General features: G+C 31.8%; 2 protein-coding genes across 35 annotated transcripts in view; both read right to left on the bottom strand.

Annotated features, from left to right (window-relative positions):
- LOC142624590 (uncharacterized) overlaps positions 1-8,566 on the bottom strand; it is a 76,563-nt gene extending 67,997 nt beyond the window's left edge. For both annotated transcript variants that reach the window (XM_075798233.1, XM_075798234.1), the window contains exons 1-5: positions 8,392-8,566; positions 8,020-8,084; positions 7,762-7,901; positions 6,877-7,687; positions 6,303-6,446 (exon numbers count right to left, since the gene is read on the bottom strand). In XM_075798233.1, coding sequence (XP_075654348.1) covers positions 6,944-7,687; positions 7,762-7,901; positions 8,020-8,038 — 903 coding nt within the window. In that variant the 5' untranslated portion in view covers positions 8,039-8,084; positions 8,392-8,566 and the 3' untranslated portion in view covers positions 6,303-6,446; positions 6,877-6,943. The remainder of the gene's footprint in view (positions 1-6,302; positions 6,447-6,876; positions 7,688-7,761; positions 7,902-8,019; positions 8,085-8,391) is intronic.
- The window catches only part of LOC142624584 (TMV resistance protein N-like), a 146,100-nt gene that overhangs the window by 103,853 nt on the left and 16,486 nt on the right, over positions 1-25,761 (bottom strand). For 31 of the 33 annotated variants that reach the window (XM_075798199.1, XM_075798200.1, XM_075798197.1 and 28 more), the window contains one exon: positions 23,474-24,027. The gene's annotated coding sequence lies outside the window, so the exon portion shown is untranslated. Of the gene's footprint in view, positions 1-3,959; positions 4,038-23,473; positions 24,028-25,761 lie in introns of those variants that run through there. The other 2 variants (XM_075798226.1, XM_075798227.1) reach the window with 2 other exon arrangements.

The following is a 25,761-nucleotide window of genomic DNA, read 5'->3' as shown; positions in this document are numbered from 1 at the left end:
CCCCTCCTCTGTGTTTGATAGTGTTAGGTCGTCCTAAGTGGCTTCTACTTTGGTCCAGGTTGTTAGACTGTTTCTTTATGTAGATTGCTTGTACCTCCATTAATTAAAGTTATGTTCATTTATTCAAAAGAAATAATAAAAATAATAATCTAAATCCCATTGTTGCATTAATAAATTCAGAGAGTTGATGCTTGCTCATAATACAAAGAAAATATTGCATCTTTTAAATATTTATTTTTTGATCAGTAAGTTACACGAGCATCTGCTAGGTGTTGATTCCACTATCTTGACCTCCATCTACTCTATCAGATATATATTTATACAAGTTAAAAGATATAAGTTTGCAATAAAGTGTGGCAAAGATTACTTCGACATTAATTTTTTTTTAAAATTATAAAAAAAAAAACTGCACTTTAATGACAAAAAATTTAACCATGCGGACAAATGCAACCCATTTGACCAATGCACTAGAATAATCTACAGAAAATGACATTTTTTCCCCCAAAAATATCAACTCAAGAAAATGCCCCGATCATGAGTTTCTAATTATGAAATATCTTACGGATTTAATTATTGTCAGCATACACACCTCAATACACAACCATTTGAAGCATCCAACAATAATTATATTTACCGAATTCTCTACAAGTTTCACATCATCATATAGACATATTATGAAAGAGAGACAGAGAGTGATTCACACCTTCAACATCTATTCATGTGCTATACTGCCAAGAAATTTTCTGTTGTGGGAAAAAAAGCTACGAGACAAAGACAGATTAAAAAACTTGGTATAGTGATTAATAGCTGCTAGTCCTAAATAAGAATAGTGAGGATAAAGAAGAAGGATAGCAATGACAAAATTTATATCTTACACTAAAAATAAGATATATCTTGGTACCAATTACCAACACAACTTTACACTTTAATAGGCAGTAGATAAACCAAAATTAAAGTGTCAACATTTGATGCACCATTAAAGTGTCAGCATTAGATGCATTTCCATTAGTGATAGGTTCACTACCAATATATATATGGTGAGAATTTGACTAATACATCTGCAGATAATTTTCTTTATTAGTAATTTACATGTGCACTTGGTTGGTCTTATAACCCACAACTTCACCCTCCGTTTTACTCTTTAAAAAAGAAAAAAAGAAAAAGGACATAGTAATTACACATGTACCCATAATCTTAAACCCACAACCTCACCCTTCACCTTACATTTATAAAAGTAGTGCTTCACTAATAACCAAACAAACAACTGTAGCATTGTAGAGCACATCATTGGTAAAAACAATTCAAAATGGGTCTCCCAATTTAATCCCTACAAAGAAGTGCAGCACTCCTCAATTGATTTCGATTGCTTTTACTCCCTTCAATCATAATTAGTGCTTCTCAATTATTACAAACAGAACTAAAATTGTTGAAATTTAATAGGATCCCTGTCGTCATGTGTTTCTTGCATCCCTACAAATTGCAAACAGGTAATAGTGGGACTCAGGACATTATTAACATCAACACTTATAGCTTCATGCAGGTACTTTGTTTTTTATAGATCCAATAGGCCAACAAGTGTTGGAAAAGAAGAAAGTGAACTGATGACACATGTCTTGTGCCTTGTACACTATATCCAACCAAATAGCAACCCAATTCTGAATTGACTATGCAATTCGGTAATAAGTAGGTAGTCCAAGGACTCCTCTATTGTAGCACAGAAAGGGCAAGAAGCATCATTGATTAAATTCCTCTTAGCAAATTCCCTTCTCGGTGGAAGACAGTCATTTGTAGTTTTAATAGAAAAGTAAGGACTTTGAAAGGGAGTTTTAGCTCTCACAGGGCAACTAACGTCTGAGAACTATATCTGAGTTCTACTTCTTCCGTCTAAGCATTCACTATGGAGAAGCCAATAGACTTACATGACTCTAAAAAGACATGACAGATACATGGGACCAAATCAATTTATTTGCAACTCCCAACCTAGGAGGCCTCTTAACAATAGATTTGGTTACATGAGCTGCAAATAATAACGTCACCAATGCACTGTTCCATTGTGATGCTACTTAATCAACAAACTCAAAAACCCTTAAACTATGTGTTCTCCAAAACACAAAGGATCTTACTTTAGGCCAAAAGTTAGGGCTGATAGGAATAGAGTTCCCAATTCCCACTATCCATTTAGCTTCTATGAGAATAGATCCCAAAGCATTTAGTCTTATCAACAAACTTTGTAATCCTTATTCTTTTCAATTGGAAATCATCTTCATTTGGCAACCTCTCCCAAATTTCCAACAATTAGCTTCTTGAGTAGTCTAATGTTGAAACTTTTATTATGTCAGTTCTTTTCTAGTAAGACCTAGCATGAATTTATCAGGTTAAAAATAGTGTAATATCACTAGAAAAACCAAAATCTCAACAAACACCTATCTCAATTTTATTGGCCAAGAAAATTAAGGTAAAGAACACCTACAAGGCATATCACAGATCTTATGTTTTAATATCTTTTACTCATCAGACAAGGTTCATAAGTTACGAGAATTTCTTCTATCTTGTCCAAAATAATGGAACATCAGAAAAAAACTGTTAACATGATTGATTGGCACTTGTCAAGCAGACCAAATATCTTTTTGGTTTAAAAGAATCAAATTGTTGTCTTAATATGAATTCAAAAGGTGAACTTGTTCTTAGTACTCCAAAAGCTAGAAGCACTTCAAAAGATGCCTTCCAGAACACAATACAAATAAGTTACCTACCTTTTTAGCTGTAGAAGTGTAACACCTTGATGACCTTAACATAGATATAGTCCTTTGTAATAGCTGTTCCACATTGTTTGTCAAACATACAAACAAATAAAGATTTAAAAAATTAATTTTTACAAATAGAATTAAATTTCTAAATCTAATTGACTGAATAATAAAATTTTAGTTCATGCCATAGCAGAGGAGCTTACTTTTCACCTTACGTCTCCTTCTTAAGTGTTGAAGTTGATCCAGGCACCAAAAAGGGAAAAGAGGTATGGATTTTTGTAGCTATCAGATGCTATCAAATGGAAGGTAAATTATTGGTTAAAGAGATTTTCAAACTAGAGTATGTGTTGATCCTCCCATTCTTGAATATTCACCAGAACATCACTAAAGCAGGGGATCTGCAAAACAACTTGTACAGTGATGCCTCAGAGGTTTTAAACTCCCTTGAACATGACAAACTAAAACCAAAAAAAGAAACAACAAAAATAATCTTTTAGACTAATAGGACCTTTCAAGAATTTATCACAGTATGCATTACTTGATTCAGCTTGCCTTTATAGATCTAAGGTATATTGGTGTCTAAGAATTTAACCTGAGACACCTACTATATGAATGCAAGATCAATTTCTACAACTTCACTTTAGGAAATCGAGTTCATATTTACTGCCAATCTGATTTACAACAGAACTGCAAAGTTTAGCATTTTCTTCTAAATATGAATTAATCTCATTACATACTACTCATTGCATGGCTCAATTCATTATTTAATATTCTTTAAATAGAAGGGAAAATGCAACTACACCTTAAATGAAATCAAACATTGAAGGAAATTAAGCAATTACTTACTGACTCCTGTTAAAAGAGAATAATAATAAGTAGCCACATCACATGCACTTCACGCATGCTCTGAGGCTTTTTCTTTTTGGATTTAGTGTCATAATTTTCCATACTTTCCAATTTGAGATACTACCGAAAACCTTAGCACAACTATAGATACAACCGAAAACCAAATAAATATTTTAAATCAATGACATTATTTGAAAACCTAAAAAGATGACAAAATTACATTCTTGGCGTTGGGATCTGGCAGAGAGCAGAAAGTGGAACCATTGTTGACAAAATGTAACCCGATTGTATCTCTGTTGCATTTAAAAAAAAATCCAATCATAAATCAAATATGTAAGAGAATGAAGAAAACTTGATAGAACATACCTTTTGACTGATGACATGGTATTTTTCATTAAATTTCGTTGAATGTACCTTTTGCTGAAACTCCCAGTGGTGATTACTCTGCTCAATATGAAGAATTAGGAAGTGTGAGATGTTTAAATTTCACATAATGGAATCAGGTTCTGCCTTAAGAATTTAAATTGCAAGGAACATACCTTTGGATTGACTAGTGTGCACTGAAAATCTGTAGTGAATTGAGTTTGCTGATATTATAAAGTTTGACTATTTCCCACGTTCTTGATAAATATTTGGAGCAAGGTCCTATCCTTGTTCACCTTACTCTTGAAGTAGAAACACTAAAAAACCATGTACCACCTCCTAAAAATTCTCACCCCCATTAGTGTTCCATTTGATTCTAAATTGCATGACACTTTCATAAATTTATTTAAAAAAGAACAATAATTCAATAAATGTTAAAGGAATGTAGTACCTGATGCAATTGTATCAAACAAATTCAACCCAAAAAAAGTTTGTATCTAATGCAAAAAAGGGGGAAAAAAAAAAAGTATTGAGCTGCTAATAACTGTTAAAATAATACCAATATAAAATGAAAGCAGCCAAAAGCAATAATATCAAACCACCCCCCCCCCCCATCCAAAAAAATAAATACCTTCTGAGTCACTGATTGTGGAAAATTTTCTCATGCTGTTGTGAAACTCCCAGAGTTTGTAAAATTCATGAGATGCTTAAAAGTTTCACATAATGGATTGCATCTGTTTCAATTTCAAGAAGATCAGAGCTAAGAGAAAAGAGAGTGCATCTATTTCAATTTCAAAAAGGATAAGAGATGATGAGGTTGTAAACTGCTGAGAACGTGGGCTTAGTGGAGGTTTTAAATTGTGGGCTTTTATTTTACGAATTTATCCCCCTTAATTGAAAAACTGTAAGTGAGCAGGGTGGAAATATTTTGGAATATCCAAATCTTAGAGTTCATGGCTTGGAAACCAGTAGTACAGATAACAGTAAATGAAATCAAGATAGCCTTCTTTATGACATAATAAAGTGATTCTCTATACCTTCACTTCACATTCATATATCAAAACCTGAAGATTGGAAATCATAAGAATCTTATTAAAGTCTATTCCTTCAAGTTGATTTACAGCTCACCCAGCTTCTATATATAACCTTAATATCATCTCTCCTTTTTTTTTTTTTAAATAATTTACTTATGGAAACCTCAATATCATCTTGAATCTTCATTCAAATTGAACTCAAGATTTTCTTTTTTTGGTCAAAAAGTAATAATACGTGGATTCAGCATACATAGCAAATATATGTTATAAAAACCATCATAGATTCTAGTACATTCCAATATTAATATGCCTTCACCAAAGCAACAAAAAAATGGACACGAAAAACAAAAAACAAAATTGAATATCTAAGGATATGGTACCTAACCCAAACATAAAATCAAGAAAGGAAGAAATTGGGCCTTACTGTTGACAACAGAGGTCTTGAGCCATTCCAAAACATTGAAGGTAACCTTACTTGGCACTTGATTAATGTTAAGCTAAGCAAACATTATGCACCAGAAGCAGAAAAATATGATCAATAAAAGACAAATATCATAATAAAAGAAAACCAAATTGCAAGGTGGATAGATATCTTGGGCGCCACCAATTACTTCACAGCAACAAGGCCAGGTAACCGCATTACAATAAATGAATAAAAGAAATGATATACTTATTTTATAATTTATAATTGCATTAAAATTCATGATTCCCTAATGAATGAAGAGAGAGAGAGAGAGAGGCACCCAAATATGTAACTAAAGGACGCTAACCTTGGTAGAGAATGGTGCCACTATGTCTTCAGGGATATTCTTTTACATCATAATTATTTGTTGTTTGCAAAATGAAGATGAAGAGATTGAATAAGGATACTGAAGGTGGCAAGAGTTAAGAGAAGCTTCATCTTTAGCCCAATCTCAACCACAACCTGATTCTGTTCAGATAGATTTGGTTTATTCAATTGCCCAAGAGATTTAGAAAATAGCCACAGATCCTCATAGGTTTCTCCTGTACTTTAGATAATTGGTTTTTTATTTACAACCATTGATGGAAAAATGAACATGAAAAAATCTGCATACATGTGCTTCTGCTGAATGAAAAGCAATACAGACGGCCAATTACGATGGTTGAATTTCCAAAATCTATAGCAAACAACCTGAATGATATAGAATTTCCAAAACTCTGATGGTTGAATTTGAACGGCTTTGGAATCTCAGTTCCTGGCAGTACAAGATAATCAGGTTTACTCTGAAATCAAAATCAATTTTGAAATATTTACATGCTGATCACAAACTATCATTGCGTAGAGGCTAACCAGCAAAGAAGTTATACGAGCCAATTATGAAATGATGACCAGTAGCGTTGAATAGAATCACTTGCTACAGCTGCAAGTCCATTGTCATGCGGACCAATCATTTGATGAAGTCCTCAGAAACTCCGATGCTTGATTGTTTCCAAGCTGCAGAATTTAATTATGTCACACAACAGTTCAATGAATAAGCAAATTGTTCTTTGTTAAACTGCAAATTCACTCCTATAATTTTTCTATTGCGATTACTTAATAAAACAGACATAGCAGGCTACAACCTCAACAGCAGAGCAACTTTCACTCCAAAATCACACCTTTTACTTTATGAACCGCTTTTTAGGAAAACAAATACCACATGACTACAAGGGTCGTAAGCTATTACTCATAGAATATTCAAGCGTGCACAACAGAACAAAAACTTGAATAAGACGAGCTGAAACAAACCCAATTCACAAGACCATAAAAGCTATTCCTTTATGTATATATGTCCAACAAACAAAGCAAGCACTCATTGCATATTCAAAACATTACCATTCAAACAACCAAAAAAAGAGAAAGGGTTTGGAGTTGTAATACTAACTAGAGAAGGGGACTAACTTGGCGTTGGAGCAGATGGGAATCAGGGAAACAAAGACTTTGAAGTCTGATCAAGATGTCCTCATTTTCTTCGGTGGTGGACCCATATTGAAATCAGAGTCATCATTTACACAGGCATGAGCCATTGAAGACGAACCCAAATGAAACCCACCACTAACACTTGAGCCCAACTCCAAATTTGGCTGGGCAAAACCGAAGTCGAACCCATTTGTCAAATCAGGGAACAGCGGAGGCTCACTTTCTCCTTCATCTGAATCACACCCATCATTATGAATGCCCTTCAAAAGCCTCAAATCATTTATGGTATTGGAAACCTCATGATCCATATTTGGACCAGGTAACAATGCAAGGAGTTCAGAGTTATTAGGGGCCGATAATGACACATTCAAACCACCAAGAAAGCCCCTCAAACCAGGTTCAAAACCATAAGAAGTGGAGAAAACAGGTTGAAAAGGTGGGAGCTCAGTGTCATTCAAAACTGATGATGACCCACAACCATTCCTGTCACTCGGAAGCGGCAAGTAAGTAATATCTGATTTCTGAGGACAGCAGATGCATTCTACATTCACCCCCAACCATTTTATAAAATCAGTGTGATTTCCTAACACAAAACGAGAACCAATTACATTGTAGTCTTTGATTCTACATATAGCCTCAACCTCCACCTGATTTTGTTCAGATAGATTTGGTTTGTACAACTGCCCTAGAGATTTAGAAAATAACCACAGTTCCTCGCAGCTATCTCTTGGGTATCGATAATTGAATATCTGTTTACAACCATTGATGGAAACGTGTTCACAAAACTGTCTGTCTATATGTGCCTCCGCTGAACGAGAAGCGACACAGACGGCCAATTTTGGAAATTTGTAACCAACCTTGAATGATATGGAATTTCCAAAACTCTGATGGTTGAATTTAAGCGACTTTGGAATCTCAGTATCTGGTAGTAAAATAAAATTATCCTCAATTTCAGAAGAGAAGATGTGAGCAAAAGAATTTCACAACACCCTTAAATCAACACACAGAAAATCAGTGCTATTGCTATTAGTATTGGGCAAAAAATAGGACAATGAACCATTTACAAGTTTGAGAAAATCAAGGAATTACAAACACAACTCACACAAACCTAGGAGATTTGAACTCATGACTTCACCTTCTAAACCTTATATATGGGGCGGGAGAAGGTGCTATCTGATCACAATACAATGAGCATATTATGAGATGTCAACAACAATGATAATGTTATACAGTCAATAAGCACAACGGGCAGAGCAATACAGGGGATCCACAATACATAAAAAACCTCAAAAAAAAAAAATCATACCAAATCAGATTTTTTTTAGGGTTTGAACCTACCACTTAAGAATTCAATCAAAATCCATACCAAATCAAGAAAACTCATACCAAATCAAGTGATTGATATCTAAAAAATAACCCAAACCCATTAAAATTTCGAAATCCAAAATTTGGAGAAATAACAAATCTTAAAAGAACACACCTTGAGGTTCGGTGCGGTGGGCCCAGCTCCAGAAATGACGTGTGTGGCGGCGTATGGAGCTCCGGTGCTAAGAGGAAAGGAGGAAATGAGATTTGGGGTTTAGGTGTTTAGCTCTTCAGGCCTGTCGTGTATTCGCGTTTGCGGATTGTAAGGATTAATTGAGTTATGATTCTGCGTTCTAATGTGTATTGATTTTTTTAGCAAAGTGATGACGTAGCGTTTATTCATTGGTGGCGTAAAACCTCACTTTTGTGCTAGCTCTGACCGAAGTTAAACTCTTTCATGTTGAGTTATCTCTGTTTTTGACCGACTTGTCCAGCACCTTCTGGGATCTTTCTTTATTATTTGTTTAATAATTTTAATGACTTTTATACCCTTAATATACAAGCAGGCTGAAAGGGTTTGTTTTGTCTTTTGCTCTTAATTTATTTGATGTTATCCCTTTGGTAGCCTTTGTAGTCAGCCAACAACTCCATTCATTGACACGAACGCAGGACACGCGTTTGAGGGGGAAGAAGAACGTGGGAGAGGACTCTGCTTTACCAACTACTCCACTGATTGACAGAGAGCAGCTACGACATGAGAGAGAAACAATTTACACTTGGCGCACCTTTAGTTTTTATATTTTGGACTTTTTTTATTTTGATTCTCATCTTTTATTTTAACTACTTTTACTTCTTAAACTAATAACGAAAATGTACTTTTAGTCCTTATATTTTGGGTCAATTTTCATTTTGATCTTAAAATTGATTTCGTTACAAATATCGTCCCTAAAAAAAGAAAATCGTTTTTAAAATGGTCCCTGCCGTCAACCCACTAACAGAAACTTCCTACATGGCAGACGGAATGACTTGCTTGCTGACGTGGCGCTGACGTGGTTATTAAAAATAATCATTTGGCAATTTTAAAATAACACGTCAGCATTTTAATATTTTAAACAATGCCAAGTCAGAAAATTTATATAAAAAAGAAATTAAATTTAAAAAAAACCTTAAATAATTAAAACAAAAAAATTGATCGTAGCAACCCTATTTTTAATAAAACAAATGTAATTATCCTTTTAATTCTTTTTCTTTAACCTTAATTCTTTTTCTTTTACTTTTTCTTTTAATCTCATCTCTAAACTCTCTCTGTCTCTAATTCTCTCTTTCTCTCTTCACCCTCAACGAAATCTCTTAGACCCAAACTCTCTCTAATCTAGTGATGAGGTCGCCGTCGTCAAAGTCGTTCAAGACTCAGTGAGGCCGCCGCTACCGTCACGAAGAAAGAAAACCCAAACTCTCACCGCCACTGTCTTCGAAGTCGTTCAAGAAAGAAAACCCATCACGAAGATGTGCTGATTCGGTATGGCTCCGTTGTACGAAACCCCAATCACCGACGAAACCCCAGTCACCGATTCGATATTGGAGCCTAGATTAGTGGTTGTGAAGCCGAGATGACCCCATACTCTCAAATCTCATAATCTCATCTCCGCTCAAAACCTTACACCCAATATTGACCAACGGTGAGCAGATTAAGAGGTTGATCTTCGAGGTTTTGATCATGGAGGCCATGGGATCTTGATGCTGTGAAAACAATGGGAAAATTTTGGAGTGTTGCATGTGGGAGTTGTGAACACGGATCGGTGGTTGGGTTCGCTGATGATTTTCGTTTGGGATGTGATCTGGGTTTCGTTGTGTTTGATCTCTATTTGTGATTTTCGTTTGTTGTTGTGATCTGGGTTTGAGTTAGTGGGTGCTAGGTTTGTGTTCATGTAATCTGGGTTTGATTGGGAAGAACACAAAGAACAAAGAACAAGTTGTAATGTTTGAAAATTAATAATGATAAGTTATAATTTCTTTAATTAAATTAGATTTAAGGTTTTTTTTAAATTTAATTTTTTTAATATAAATTTTCTGACGTGGCATTGTTTAAAATATTAAAATGGTGATGTGTTATTTTAAAATTGCCAAATAATTATTTTTAATAATATTTTAATAGCCACGTCAGCAAGCAAGTCATTCCGTCTGCCACGTAGGAAGTTTCTGTTAGTGGGTTGACGGCAGGAACCATTTTAAAAACGATTTTCTTTTTTTAGGGACGATATTTGTAACGAAATCAATTTTGGGACTAAAATGAGAATTGACCCAAAATGTAGGGACCAAAAGTGCATTTTCGCCGAAACTAATTAATGTTTAATATTTAAGTTATTTTTGCCACCCAACTAACAGTAACAACTAACGTGACTGATAGTGAAATAAATAAATAATATAATTATACAGAATATAATGCCACATCAGCATAAAAATTTAAAAAATTATTTTTTTAATTTTAACTAAATAAAAAAAACAGAATTAAAAACCAAAAACCACTAAAATTAAGATCTAAAAAGTATGTTGAACAAAGTTTAAAAAAAACAAAATATTTGAAAAAACATATTTTTTCCCCAATCTTTGGTTGGAAACATGTTCAAACTATCTCTTTCTTCCAATTCCATTTCCAATTACAATTCCTAACTAAAACCAAACAAAACCAATTTCTCTTCTCCACTTATAAAAAAAAAAATCTCTTCTCCTCTCTCTAAGCTATTCCACAGTCCCCATCAAATCTCTCCAAACCTCTATCTCTATCTCTTGATCTCACTCTCTCGACAAGGGTGATGACAATGATGAAGGCAACAACAGAGGCTTATTGAAAAGACAATAATGCATATAAGCAATCTAAGTGTCATAGTGTACCAAAAAAATCATGAACAGTGTATAAGCAATCTAAGTATTTTCTAATAATTTTGGATTTTGCAGTATATAAGCAATCTAAAATTATGTGATTTACACTTTCAATAATTTTGTTTGGCTAGGATCAAAACATTTAAAATATGTTTTTATGTTAACAACTGATTTTTTCTCACAAAAGTCATATATGCTCCTAAGAGAACAATAAATATCAAGTAAATGTATAAGGATGAATGAACCACAAATCGTAGTATATAATATCAAAGAAACAATTTTAAAGTTTTAATTTTCTCAAAAATAAATAAATGAAACAATTTTAAAGTTTTTGAATGATGACATTGGTTGGCAATGTGAGGATGGAACCGTACGATGTGATGAAAAAAATAAGGGAACCGCCAAATGTGACAAAAGAACTGTCACACATGATGTTGGAACTGTACAATGTGAGGATAAAACTGTCAAATGTGAGAAAAAATAATGAAACTGTCAAATGTGACAAAAGAACTATTACATGTGATGTTGGAACTGTACAATATGAGGATGAAACCGTAAAATGTGAGAAAAACAACAAGGGAACCATCAAATGTGACAAAATAACTATTATATGCGATTTAGAACTACACAATATGAGAATGAAACCGTTAAATGTGAGAAAAAAAAAAAGAGAACTGCCAAATGTGATAAAAGAACTGTCATATATAATGTTAGAATTGCACAATATGAGAATAGAACCGTCAAATGTGATGTTTTGGTAACTTGGAATAGTAGGTTGCTAACTAATACCCAAAAAAAAAAAAGGAGTACCGTAGAATTACCCCTAATTTGAGAGATATTAACAATTTTTTTTTATACAAGATAGAATTTTTACTCTAGCTTAATCTAAGTGTATATGTGTGTGAAACTTCTTTCTGGAGACTTGAACATCGGTCCTTATCCCACACCCCACAAGCATTTATAGTTTTGTACTTGTGGAGTGACTACCGTGCCAAGGTTCGCAGTGGTAGAGATATTAACAATTTTAACGTCTAATCGAACATGATATTTTAAGTTAGATGGACTTGGTTTTTTTAAAGTAATTATGTATCTTGCCCATAAGAATTTTAAAAAGAGTTATAATGAAATTAATAAGTAACTGAAGCTGTGATTCACAGTGGCGAAGAGGTGGTCTTAATAAAGAGGACTTTGTGTTTCATGGATTTTCTTGCTATCTTGTTTTGCCCATCTGAAACATGAATCAAGAAAAATAGGGAAAACCCTAATTTCACTTGAAACACAAATCAACCCCCCCCCCCCCCCCCCCCCCCAATTCTTCTCCAACTTTTCAACTCAGCCAAATCTAGTCAAATACTGTGATCAAGAAACCAGATCTAAAGTTTGATTGAGTTAGATCAATGTTTGACCAACATTTGCACACTCTGACCGCTTTGTTGTCACAATCCGACTATCTAATTGACACCATCCTTTACCAACATTGACATTTCACCACATTCTTCTAATCCAATAGTGAGATATTGAATCTGAGACTAACTTAAGATGGACACAATAAAATTTTTAAAATTTCTTTTATTGTATTTATAATTATCAAAAACTTTAAAAATGTAGCCAACAAAATAGTAGATAGCCCCTCCAAATATTTGATTTAGTCCAATGGTGCTCTTAAAATAATGAAGGAATTTCACAATTGGCCACTTAATTATAGAAACAATGTGTTTTTTTTTTTTTTTTTTCTAAATTTCATTTTTTAATGTGAATTTTGCAGCTGTATCTATTAAAGTTTTGTATCATTCATGTCTTAGGGACTATTAAATTGATTTTTTTATTCACTTTGGTAGACAATTTTGTAATTCTTATTGAAATTGAAATTTTTAAAAAGTTTACTGAGTATAAATTTATTCTAAAAAAGATTATCATTGAGTATAAATTTTGTAGGGCATAAGAAGTTCTTTTTATTTCCTCAAAAAAAAAAAAGAGTTCATTTTTATGATATTTTTGTACAAGTCTAGTATTAAATGTTCAAATTAAACAACTTTTGTCAGTATAGTTTAAAAAATTATAAGTTCTCCTAAGAATTATTTTGTAAATATATATACATCAAAGTTTTTCATTTTGGATACAATTAATTATGAATTAACACTTACTTTAATATTAAAGTTTATATATATATATATATATATATATATATATATATATAAATATTGGTATTTCAATTTGGCCCCTCGAACAAAAAATCCTAGCACACTTCTAGACACGAGTCATTGTCCCTGCCCTTAAAAAGAACTTTGGGTTCCATGACCGTAAAATCTCAATGATTCTTTCACCAAGGTGAATGTTTTCCAATGATCTTCCAATTCAATAGCACATATAAGCCTTTGGAAACTTTGATTTCCTTGACCGCAAGATTCAACTGTCGAATTCATGTGATCTTTTCTCCACATGAGCATCTTCTGCCAGATTTAGATGGCCAACAGCCCAAACCACTTTATGTCTTGATGGTTTCTTGGTGAGACAAGTTGTGGCGTGTGTGAATTGTGTGGACGCTTAAGTGATGTGTGCGCATTAATGAGTCTATTTATTATTTCTCCATTTTATCTACGAGTTGCCACCAATCATATGAGTTGCCACCAACCATATGGTTTTTTGTGAGGAGAACTTTGGTTCAAATCTCTTCACACCCACTTATTTACAAGAGAGGAAAAAAAAACTATTTCTAGTTTGATATATGTTTTGTTAAAATAAAATAAAAAAACTTTTTTAATTATATGATAGTTACAATAATAGGGTAGAGGGATTTAACCCATTGACATTCCCGTTAGAAATATTAAGAAGTGTCAAGTGAGCTGTAGCATTTTGTAATGCATTTCCCTTTAAAAAAAAAACAGCTTTAAATTTGGTATTTCAAATATACATTTCTCTCCACACACACATATATTATAAATGTTTTCATAGGCATATTTCCACCAGAATAGGATTTTTTTTTTTTTTTTGAGAAGTTCACTTACATACTAACTAAAACAAATTTTTATTTTATTTTATTTAAAATTGATATAAATTTAACTGATTTTGCTGTTTAATTTAACTTTGTATTAAAACCGAAACGATTATGTAATTTCCAAACACCCTTCCCAAATTATCTTATTTTCTTAGGCAAAATTTAGGTACAGTTTCTTGGTACATTCACTTCTTGTATTGGGATAATTCAATTGCATCGTACAATTCACTCCAATCCTTCACAATTTTTTTTTAACTTTTTAACTTTTATTTATTTTTTATTCATATTTTATATTTAATGATTGAGATTTAAAGTTGCTTTTTGCTGCAACTATAAATCTCGACCACCCATACCAATTATATCAAGTGCAATATTCTAGTTTTCAAGAAACAAAAGAGTGGTTGATATTGATGGTTGCAAGAAACAACTTTCTATCTTAACCATTGATTAAAAAAGGTTTAAGAAAAAAAAGTCAAGAAAAGTTAAAAGCGAAAGTAAACTGAAAAATAAAAATTGTGAGGTTAGATAGGGTGATAGAAATAATAAATAAGTTTTACTATTGTATGTCCTACAGGATACATTAATAATTCATTTTTTGAAAATTTTTTATGAAAAAATGATTAATTGTTTTAATGTCTTTCTCAATTCTCTATAAAAACTTTCTTAAAATAGATGATTAATGTATGCTCCAAGAGCATACATTAACGAGACTCATAATAATTTTCTTACTTTTCTACAACACGCAATGCAATGTACATCTTTTTTCTTCCATCAATCACAGAAATTTGCCTTGCTGCAACTACATAGTAAAGAACAATTTTCCTTTTATTTTTACAGTCAGGTTAATGTATGCCCATTAGGGCACACATTAATCGTCCATTTTATAAAAAAAAAATTATGAGAAATTGAAATGGTGTAAAAAAAGTTAGTCACTTTTTCATTTTTCAATAAAAAGTTTTCTAAAATAGTTAACTAATGTATGTCCTAAAAGCATACATTTGTAAAACTCTTATTTATATGGTCTAATTATTACTTATTTTAAGAAACTTTTTAAAAGACTAGTTTGGGTGGTACATGCATGTGCTGCCCGAGTGAGAAAATTAAGATAGTGCTTTTTATTTGTAGAAATATGAAACCATGTACCAAAAAATGTTTTTCATAAAATTAGAATCTCATTCATATAAGAATTTTGATTACACAAAACTGAGTTTACAAATATCATCTTCCAACAATCAGTAATTGAATTTTACTAAAACATTGTCACAATATTTAATTTTCACAATAAATGTTGTCATATGCTGCAATTGAAGTTTTTTTTATCAAATACCTGCAACCATCCATAATGAGGACTTTGTTATTCATATTGCTTTTTTATCATCATACATTTTATGTGTTTAGCTACGATGTTTTGTTTACTTAGTTTTAGTGATCAAACACCATTTTAAGCAAAATAAATAAATAAAGAAGAACAAGATGCAAAAGGTATATTTGTCATCAAAGCTTCCATAAGGTTATAGGTCAAGAACATTAAAACCCAATAATTGAATGTTAGGTAACAAATAAAATACTCTATATCATCATTCCAATTTTTCAAACATGACTACCAAATAAAACTCAAAATATAAATATGAATAAATAAAAATTGAAACAAAGAGCAAACATCCAGTTTAGATATGTTGAAATAACACAATGAAGCTAAATTTACTAACAAAATCACATAGTGAAGCAGAAATAACAAGTGCAAAAATCTAATATACTTAAATTAAAAAAAAAAACCTATAAAATTAAATCCAATTACTTATACGTGCAAATGAGAAATTCAACTCGAGACTTGTTGAGCTTTTGAAATCTCAAATTTAATTTATCACTTTTTAAAAACCTTATAGTTTAAATGTTTAATTTATTATTTTTGAAAATATAGGTGTAGAGAGTGAAATTTTATACCAACCTCAAATTGCCATGTAAAACCACTAAATTCATGTAATACATTTAAAACGGCTAATTACAAGATACCACGTGCTACTTAGTGGGTTCCACTGTCATTATTCAAAAGCCAATGGCAATATTCTAAGTCTCAAAGAATAAAGATTATATAGAAAACCTAAGAACCAATCAAATGTTAGCACGTGTTAATTTAAATGACATAAGCATTATAATTAAAAGCTGCCATGTGTTATTTTAAATTAAAACACTATGACTAATCAAATAATGTCATGTGTCCCTTAGAGAATAAGACATAAAGTCCCTTCATTTAAATTATGACACATGTCATTAATGATAGCCCTTTTTTTTTGTGGGTTTTGGTTTGGAAGAGAAGGGTCATGGGTAGTTGATTTGAAGAGCCAAGTTGGTGAAATCATTGGGTTCAGAGAGGGGCAACCACCCAACCATGCACAATTTGAACCCTCTTTCTGAAACTGTTAAGAGTGTGAGGAAGAAGAAGGAGAGGCAAAGCCCTTTAATGATAGTCAATCACGTGTCATCACATCTTCCCAATACTCCAACAAATAGAGACCCTCCTCTCTCTTGTGGAGAGATATTCACACACATTTAGAAGCCTCGGAGCTCTTCCAAAATCAAGCTCTAAAACCTCCAAGAACTTCAACCTACCACAATATGTGGGTTCAACGGCAAATTGTTTCATCCGACACTATAAAATGGTTCTATTGCAATGACAAGAAATCATCACATAAAGTCCTAAAAAATACAACTCGATAAAAAGATGTGCTAAATACATAGTTCTAAACTTTGTGCTAAATTTAGTTCCCACTTTCCCCATATTTGAATTAGCAAATCACTCTCTGTCTCCCCCTCTTTCTCTATCTCGCTACCATCGTTGTACACGCCCCTTTTTTTCAAGCACTTCTGGTTTTTTTCTTTTTTTCTTTTTTTTTGCCCTTAATTAGCACATTGTTTGTGTGCTTTGGTTTTTTGTGTTATTTATGGGTTTCAATTAACTCAATTGGTAAAGTTTCTGATGGTTGTATAATAGATCTGAGGTTCAATCCTCGTCTACACCAAAAACTGATTGGTGTTTTAGTCTGATGATAAAGAGTTATCATCAGGAGTGGATGTCATAAATTGAAACACTCTAAAAAAAGAATTATTTATTTAAATATGTAAAAAAAAAAACTGTGTCAATAGTATTTATCAAAAACTCAATTTCTTGACCAAGCACAAAGGCACCTTTTCATCTATGATATAGAACCTGAAAATTTTGGAAAATAATGTGCATTGAGAAGAATAAGATAATTACTTATCTTCTTCTTCTTCTTTTTAATAAAGAACACATTTTGTTAGAATAAATGCCAGTCCTAAAGTAGAAATGACGTATACAAAATCTCACCCAAAGAATACATACATATATTCAGCTAGTCTATAAATTTTAGAAAAGGAGAAAACTGGATGCAGCCAACCACAAGAATCTACTCATACAAAAATCTGAAAAATAAATACTTCAAGTTGAAGAGTGGAAAGGTTGACACCATCAAAAAGGTCCAGTTTTTCTCTTTCTTTTTATAATTGGTTCATTACTAGGCGATCCAAACATATCCATCGAACTAAGAAACACACCAATCTATATCTATATATTACTAAAAGCTGAAGCGTGGCATTCTTAGCTACCAAGCTCTTGTTGCGCACCTCATCACCACGTCATTCGCCACATAATTATTATTTATTCCTTTTTTTTTACAAAAATATATATATATATATAAATATAAATAGATTATTGACTTTACATATTCATATTTGTCTGTTTTAACATCTATATATATTTCTTTTTTATTTCCTTTTTTATTATTGTAGGGATAAAGGGCCCATAAGCATATATAAAGGGCGTCTATTAGTCCGAGGACTAGAAGATAATAGGGAAGAAGTGTGAATTAGAGCGTCATGGACAATCTTTTGTTGGAAAGGTAGTCCGAGGAGGAGTGCCTCCTCGGCTAAGCAAGGCAAAGGTCTGAGGGATTGGTCTACCCTTAAGGGCAACATTTCGAAGGGTTCTATTGATAAGGATAAACATCAGGGAAGCATAGAACAAAAGGAACTTAAGAAATATCTAAAGGAAAGTTACTACCACCGCATTGAATGTTCTGCAACTAATCCTTTAGCCGTATTAATGTGGAGGTGATACCTGAACAGTAGCAAGCAGCCTTACAACTACTCCTAAAGACTTCAAAAAAGTGCTGATGGGACAAAGATCAAAGTCAATAGCTTGACCTACATGTGGACTGTGAAGATGAAGAAAAGAGGGGTATATAATGAGAAGGGAATCCCCTTACAGTTGGGGTATTTGAAATTAAGGAGAGAAAAACCACTGTAGCATTAAGAACTGGACTTGTAACCAAATTTAAAAGAAACATATATAAGATCTAGTCTTCTCGGACTGTGCCGAGAACAATTTACTTGAGCAAAACCACTTTACTCCTGTTTTCTTTTCATTTGGGCTCACTATAATTATTATCAGATTCATTAGAGCATGGTTTTCCAACCCACTTTCTATAAATTTATTATATTGGGCTCTTTGAGCCTAAATCTTTTTCCCTAAAGGCTTGGGAACCAAATCAAGTCCTTAAAATTATAATTTTTTTTTACATTCACTTATTTTTTAAATACTTACTCTTTCTTCAACATCTCTTCTTCTCTTACCTTTTCATCTCCCCACTACCCTCTAATTTAATATTGCTATTCATCTTTCCTTTCATCTTGCTTTATTTGTCACTCTTTTACATTCTTTGCATAGTTTTCTCTCACAAAAAGGTTCTCTCTCTCTCTCTCTCTCTCTCTCTCTCTCTCTCTCTCTCTCTCTCTCTCTCTCAATGTTTTGGTGGATTTTTATTTTTTATTGCATCTCTACTTTAGGTTGATAAATTTTTGTGTTTTTAAGAACTCTAAATTAGGTTGATATGATTTAGTTTTGAGTTTTAAGTTATCATTATTATTATTTTGCTCTTTGATTGTTAAATTTTATCCGATTACATTATAAAAAATTAAAGATAGTAAATAAAAATAAAATAGTATTCCATTACATAGCATAATTTGGATAATTTAGTATTTATTTTTATATCTTATAATTTTTATTTTTTTCTCTTCTATTTTACTCAATATTGAAATTCAACCACATCCTCCTTATCATTAAATTATTTATATTTTCAGATTCAGTAGAGCCTGGTTTTCCAGCCCACTCTCTATAAATTTATTGTATTGGGCTCTTTGAGCCTAAATATTTTTCCCTAAAGGCTTGGGAACCAAATCAAGTCCTTAAAATTATAATTTTTTTTTTTACATTCACTTATTTTTTTAAATACTTACTCTTTCTTCAACATCTCATCTTCCCTTACCTTTTCATCTTCCCACTACCCTCTACTTTAATATTGCTATTCATCTTTCCTTTCATCTTGCTTTATTTGTCACGCTTTTACATTTTTTGCATAGTTTTCTCTCATAAAAAGGTTCTCTCTCTCTCTCTCTCTCTCTCTCTCTCTCTCTCTCTCTCTCTCTCAATGTTTTGGTGGATTTTTATTTTTTATTGCATCTCTACTTTAGGTTGATAAATTTTTGTGTTTTTAAGAACTCTAAATTAGGTTGATCTGATTTAGTTTTGTGTTTTAAGTTATTATTATTATTATTTTGCTCTTTGATTGTTAAATTTTATATGATTACATTATAAAAAATTAAAGATAGTAGATAAAAATAAAATAGTATTCCATTACATAGCATAATTTGGATAATTTAGTATTTATTTTTATATCTTATAATTTTTATTTTTTTTCTCTTCTGTTTTACTCAATATTGAAATTCAATCACATCCTCCTTATCATTAAATTATTTATATGTTCTCTCTCTCTCTTTTTGTTTTAAAAAATAAAAAAAATGTAATATTTTACTTAAATTCAAATAAAAGAAAATTGTGCTCATCAAATTGTACTCATTTTTTTAACATTTACATTTTCTCCAACCTTTCTCATTCTCTTTACCTTTTTATCACTCCAAACATTCTACCTTGATATCACTCTTCTTTGTTCCTTTTATCTTCCTTTATTTTGTTTCTTTTTATTATCATCCTCTTAGTATAAATTTTTCATTGTCTCTTCCATTTTTTACATAATTTTCACTTACAAAAAAAGTGGTTATTTCCCACTCTTTCTCCCTCAATTTTTTGGTAGATTTTTATTTTTATTTTTATTGCATATCTATTTTAGCTTGATAAAGTTTTGTATTCTATAGAACTCTATTTTGGTTTATGGGATTTAGTTTTGTGTTTAAAGTTTTTATTTTTATTTTTTTTATGCCTTTAATTGTTAAATATTATCATATTGCATTATAAATAATTAAAAATAGTATATAAGAATATACTATCATTATATTACATAGAATTATTTGGATAAGTTAGTGTTTATTGTTATGTATTTTATTTTTATTTGTTTCTCATATCGTTTTATTTAACATTTAAATTCAGCCACATCCCCCATATATATCATTAAATTATTTATATTTCCACTCCTTTTTTATTTTAAAAATTTTAAAATATAATATTTTGCCTAAAATAAATAAATAAAATTGTCCACATTAAGTGGAGTAATGCTAAGGAAACACTCATTCTCACACCCAATGCATCATAGGAGGAATGAAATACAAAAAAAATCAAGTTAGAAACACTAAATTAAAAAAAGAAAAAAAACTAATAATGCATACTTAGTGTCATAAAATCATCATCAAATTTTGGAAAACGATAGGTTGCCAATAGAGAGAGAGAGAGAGAGAGATGGTATAGAAAAAACCAATACAAAGTAATAAAGAGTAGAAAAAGGGAAAAAAAAAAAAAACCAAACTTCAATTGGTAATCATTGATTGGAAAACAAAGAGGTTGCACGGAGAAGTAAAAAATAAAATAGAGATTACCGTGTGGAGAACATTAAAAATTTTGTAGTATAGTAACATAAACCGTTAAATTCACTTAAAAAATTAAACTAACAATCAACCATTAAATACAATCATCGTACTAAATTTAAATTTAAAACTAATCATACTCTAACAATGGAAATTATATTAATTATAACTAAAAAAGAGATGTTATCTGATAGTAGTAGAAATTACATAAGAAATAAAGTTAAAAAATTTAAAAATCCATTTTTTGACATTTCATTTAACCTTATTTAATATATATTTTTCAAACACTATTACTTTTGAAAATCTAATGAATAATGTTACCTCTCATTTATTGCCTTTGTTATGCAAATCATCAGTTAGTAAATATATGATAATGATAAGAAGCATTACAAATGAGATCACTAAAAAATATATAAAAAATTAATTTGCCACTATCATTATGGAGTAGTAGTCTATAATTTTACGTATCCAAAAAAGTGGATATATAGAGTTTTATGTGTAAAGATTCACTCTGTGTGTGTGTACAACGGTAAAAAAAGGTATATTTAAGGTTTTTGTTAACTTAAAAACTAATTAAAAACCAATAGTTAATAACTAAAATTATATAATTAATAAAATATTTAATGAGACCATCCTAAAAAAAATTATCACATGCAACACACGGATATGCGACTGGTAACCTTAAATGGCATCACACATTGATAAGACAATTACTTCTCAAGAAAAATTTAACAAGATAAACCGATATCATTAAAAAAAAAAACCAACACACAGGCACGGAGACACCAAAACCTAGACAAAGCCTTATCCCAATTACCAAGACTATGAAACTTACGGACTTTTTTTTTTTTTTTGATAGTAACCTACTGACTATTGAGCTGGTTCAAACAAATGTTGCGCAAAAGTTTTTGTCTGAGTCATAGGACACCAAATCTTTTCAGCATATTTCACAATGCACTTTTTTCCTAGCATTCACCATTTTCTAACACTCATCAACCAAATAAATCAATACCACTAATTTTTTTTTTTTTTTTTTTTTGTACTGACCAAGTAACCACTTAATACAGCTTTCTCTGATCTCACCCTGGTGATGCTTAACAAATCATACATTCAAGATCAATCAATTTGCTTTTAACACATATATGAAAACAAACCTAAGGGGCCATTTGGTAACGTTGTTTGTATTTTTTAGAAATACGTGTGGATGAAAAAGTGTGTAAAAATGTGTAATGTTGTTTAAAAATTGAAAACATGTGTTTAAACACATGTACCAAACGGGTCCTAAATTTCTTAAACAAGTGTTTCTTTGTTGCCCACATTTGTACTATAAATGCAAGGCATGAACCATTTAGTAAGAAATTAAAATTTTTAATACAATGATTAAAGAAATATATATAATCTTTTGGCTTGTAGAAGACTACAACCCAAAATCTAGTGTCATAGTGTACCAGAAAAATCATGAACAGTATATCATAAAACACATTAGCTTTCTTGCCAAATCTAGAAGTACCTATTCCCACCAAAGTACTTTACGTTTTGCCCCGGAGCTCTAATTCCTTCTTGCGCTTATCCCAACAATTAAATTTAAACTAAAGTTGGAGCCAGAATATCACAAAATTTTGATAGTTATTCCAATTTATATATCAAGAAAAAGAGGGAACTTTTTCCTATGACTTATATTAGCACATGAAGATAATGTAGGTAATGGAAAACCAATGCCTTTCATTGCACCCCATACAAAACCAATGACTTCAATTAGCACATGATGATGAAGTATAGCGAAGTGAGTGCATGCCACCACTCACTTTATCAAATCGGTGTATACCCTCTGTCCCATTCATAGCACACCCAAAATCCATATGTCCACTTTGAAGCCCCAATTGGCATCTCTACCCCTAAGCTAAAAACATCAAACACAACCGCCATCCCACAAGTCACTGCCATTTCAAATTTTTTTACTACCCACCACAAGGCACTGCTAAGCTATGTGGAGAAAATCAACGAATACGTAAAACCCAGTAATCAGCAAAAGACAGAGGCCTTAGGGGCAACACTGCCAATAGCCTACTAGCAACTGTATATTTTGATGGTAAATTTGACTGGTGCCCTAATCACGTATAGCCTTCTCCTGTAGAGGAACATATGATAAAGAGGGTCAATCGGCCAGTATTGGCACTAAACATTGAACATCAAGATTCCCTTATCTTTGTTTTGGATAGAAATTCAAAATCTACATGGAAGAAAGGCATCGCAATCCATATCAGGGTTAGCTATATTTAGACATGGGAATAAATTTTTTTGCCTATGAATGGCAGTATGAAGCTGTAAAAGTACCCCTTGTGATTGGTTTAATCACTCATTCTCTTCTATTTGATATGTTTATCCATCAATCATAATGATAATGATAAAAATCCAACTAAGTCATCAACAACAACCATTTAAAAGGACAGGATATTATGGGATAAAGATGATATCTGCTTTACTCTTCAACTTAAAGAATAAACAATGCAAATTTTGCATAATCAGGAATTATCTCGTTAAATTTTCTCCCAGCTTGAGCAAAAAGCCTTCAACTTACTTTGTTTCAAACAAATGGGAGGGAGAAGTCCAAAAACTGAAAAGAAGAAATTATAAGTAAAAACATGATACACCAAAATTAAATGCCTTATGATCCTCACCAAGTCCTCCTAGGGAAAATAAAGATTGAATACAGAAAGAGAGACATAACACATTACAAAGAAAAACTTAAATGAAGGAAAGAAACATGATCCACCAAAAATAAATACATCATAATCCTCTCAAAAAATATCAACCAACACCACCATGTAAAAGGCATGGTAAACAATACTCTGTCATCAGGATGCCAAATGAAGGTCATGGATAGGATTACCAAAGAAATCTAAAGTGAAAAGTTGTGATGAAACTAATCAACAAAGAAATTCTTTGAACCGCTAAAAGACCTACACCACCATCCATCTAATAATCAGCAAAGAAACTCTTTGAACTGCTACAATCGGCTCCTTTAATTGCACTCTCTCTTGGTACCTGAAAGATTCAAACATTAAAATCAAATTTACACATACGATATTCCCTCAAAATAATAGTTAATGCACAAAGGATCAAAAGCGATAAATGACCCATAGTAATAGCACTTGAAAAGACAATTTAGCATATGATTATATGAAAAAATGATGTTAAATTTGGTCATTTACAAGGATCAGTTACATTGTCCACCATATAAACAAGCTATAAGAAAAAGTTGCAAGCTGTTCAGATGCAATGAAAAAACCAATAAGCAGAAATCCAAATTATAAACCATGTGCTGGTTACAAATTCTATTGCAAAGTCAAATGCTAATTCCAAGTGAATGAATTTACTTTTCATTGGCTATCAAAGCAGTCATAAATGCATAGGTTCTGGTAACAATAATTTGCACCAAATCTGAGGTAAAGATGAAAGATCATAGTGCATAAAGCGCAAAGAAATATTTATTTTTGGAAGTCAATTGTGTTTTATTTTAAGCCTTAGAAGTTAATTGGGTTATTTTATTAATTTCCTAGAGTCAAGGTTATTTTTATGAATCAATCATCGGGATTTCCCAAATCAACTAGAATCAGGTTTCATAAGTCTAATAGAATTTTTTTTTTTTTTGGTCATAGTAATCTATATTTTACGCCTTTGGAGACAATTTACAATTTTCTTGATTAATAACAATTTCTCTTGGGAATTTTTCAATGGTCTAGTGTTGACTCCCACCAATGCTAGATGCTAACTCCTAGGTCTTCTATCTCGCTTGGTGTCGACTCCAAACAATACTAGGCGCTGACTCCTAGGTGATCTTTATTGTTTCCATTTTGCAATTTCGTGGTATCAAGTTTTGGTTTTGTCCTATGTCATAACACTAAACCAGACATTTAACAAGTGATGAGCAAACAAACACTCATTTGGGGATTAATTGAGCTTTAAACTACAGCCCCATCCCTTGCCAATTTGCCCCCAAAATTTTGATTAGAACAAGATTATTCAAGAAAATATTATTTTCTCAATCACTGGAAAGCAAATAGTTTTTAACACATCTTCAAATGACTTGGTTGAAAAGCATTCCAACTAAATAATCTTTGATGAAGATAACTAAGGGTTTTCTCAATAGATGAAGGAGAGATTTTTTCACATTAAATCCCCTAAAGGACAAGGTATACATTTGTTAATACTTGGATCACTGTTTTCCACGTCCATCTCAACACTATCGTATCACAATTGCCACTTGCCACATTAGCTTGACTTGTAAGACTTTTTCCAGAGCCTCACAGTAAATAAACGAAATCCCAAGCTTTTAGGCATAAGGCCAGATATATAAATGTTGTTTTTGCATAAAAGCATCGAGAATACTACTCCAGTTATATGTTTGTGTAGCTTGAGGCATGGCCCCTCCTCTGTGTTTGATAGTGTTAGGTCGTCCTAAGTGGCTTCTAGTTTGGTCCAGGTTGTTAGACTGTTTCTTTATGTAGATTGCTTGTACCTTCATTAATTAAAGTTATGTTCATTTATTCAAAAGAAATAATAATAATAATAATAATCAAAATCCCAGTGTTGCATTAATAAATTCAGAGAGTTGATGCTTGCTCATAATACAAAGAAAATATTGCATCTTTTAAATATTTATTTTTTGATCAGTAAGTTACACAAGCATCTGCTAGGTGTTGATTCCACTATCTTGACCTCCATCTACTTTATCAAATATATATTTATACAAGTTAAAAGATATAAGTTTGCAATAAA

This window comes from Castanea sativa, chromosome 2, assembly GCF_040712315.1.
Source record: "Castanea sativa cultivar Marrone di Chiusa Pesio chromosome 2, ASM4071231v1".
NCBI lineage: Eukaryota > Viridiplantae > Streptophyta > Magnoliopsida > Fagales > Fagaceae > Castanea > Castanea sativa.
This window is presented reverse-complemented; position numbering and strand designations above follow the sequence as displayed.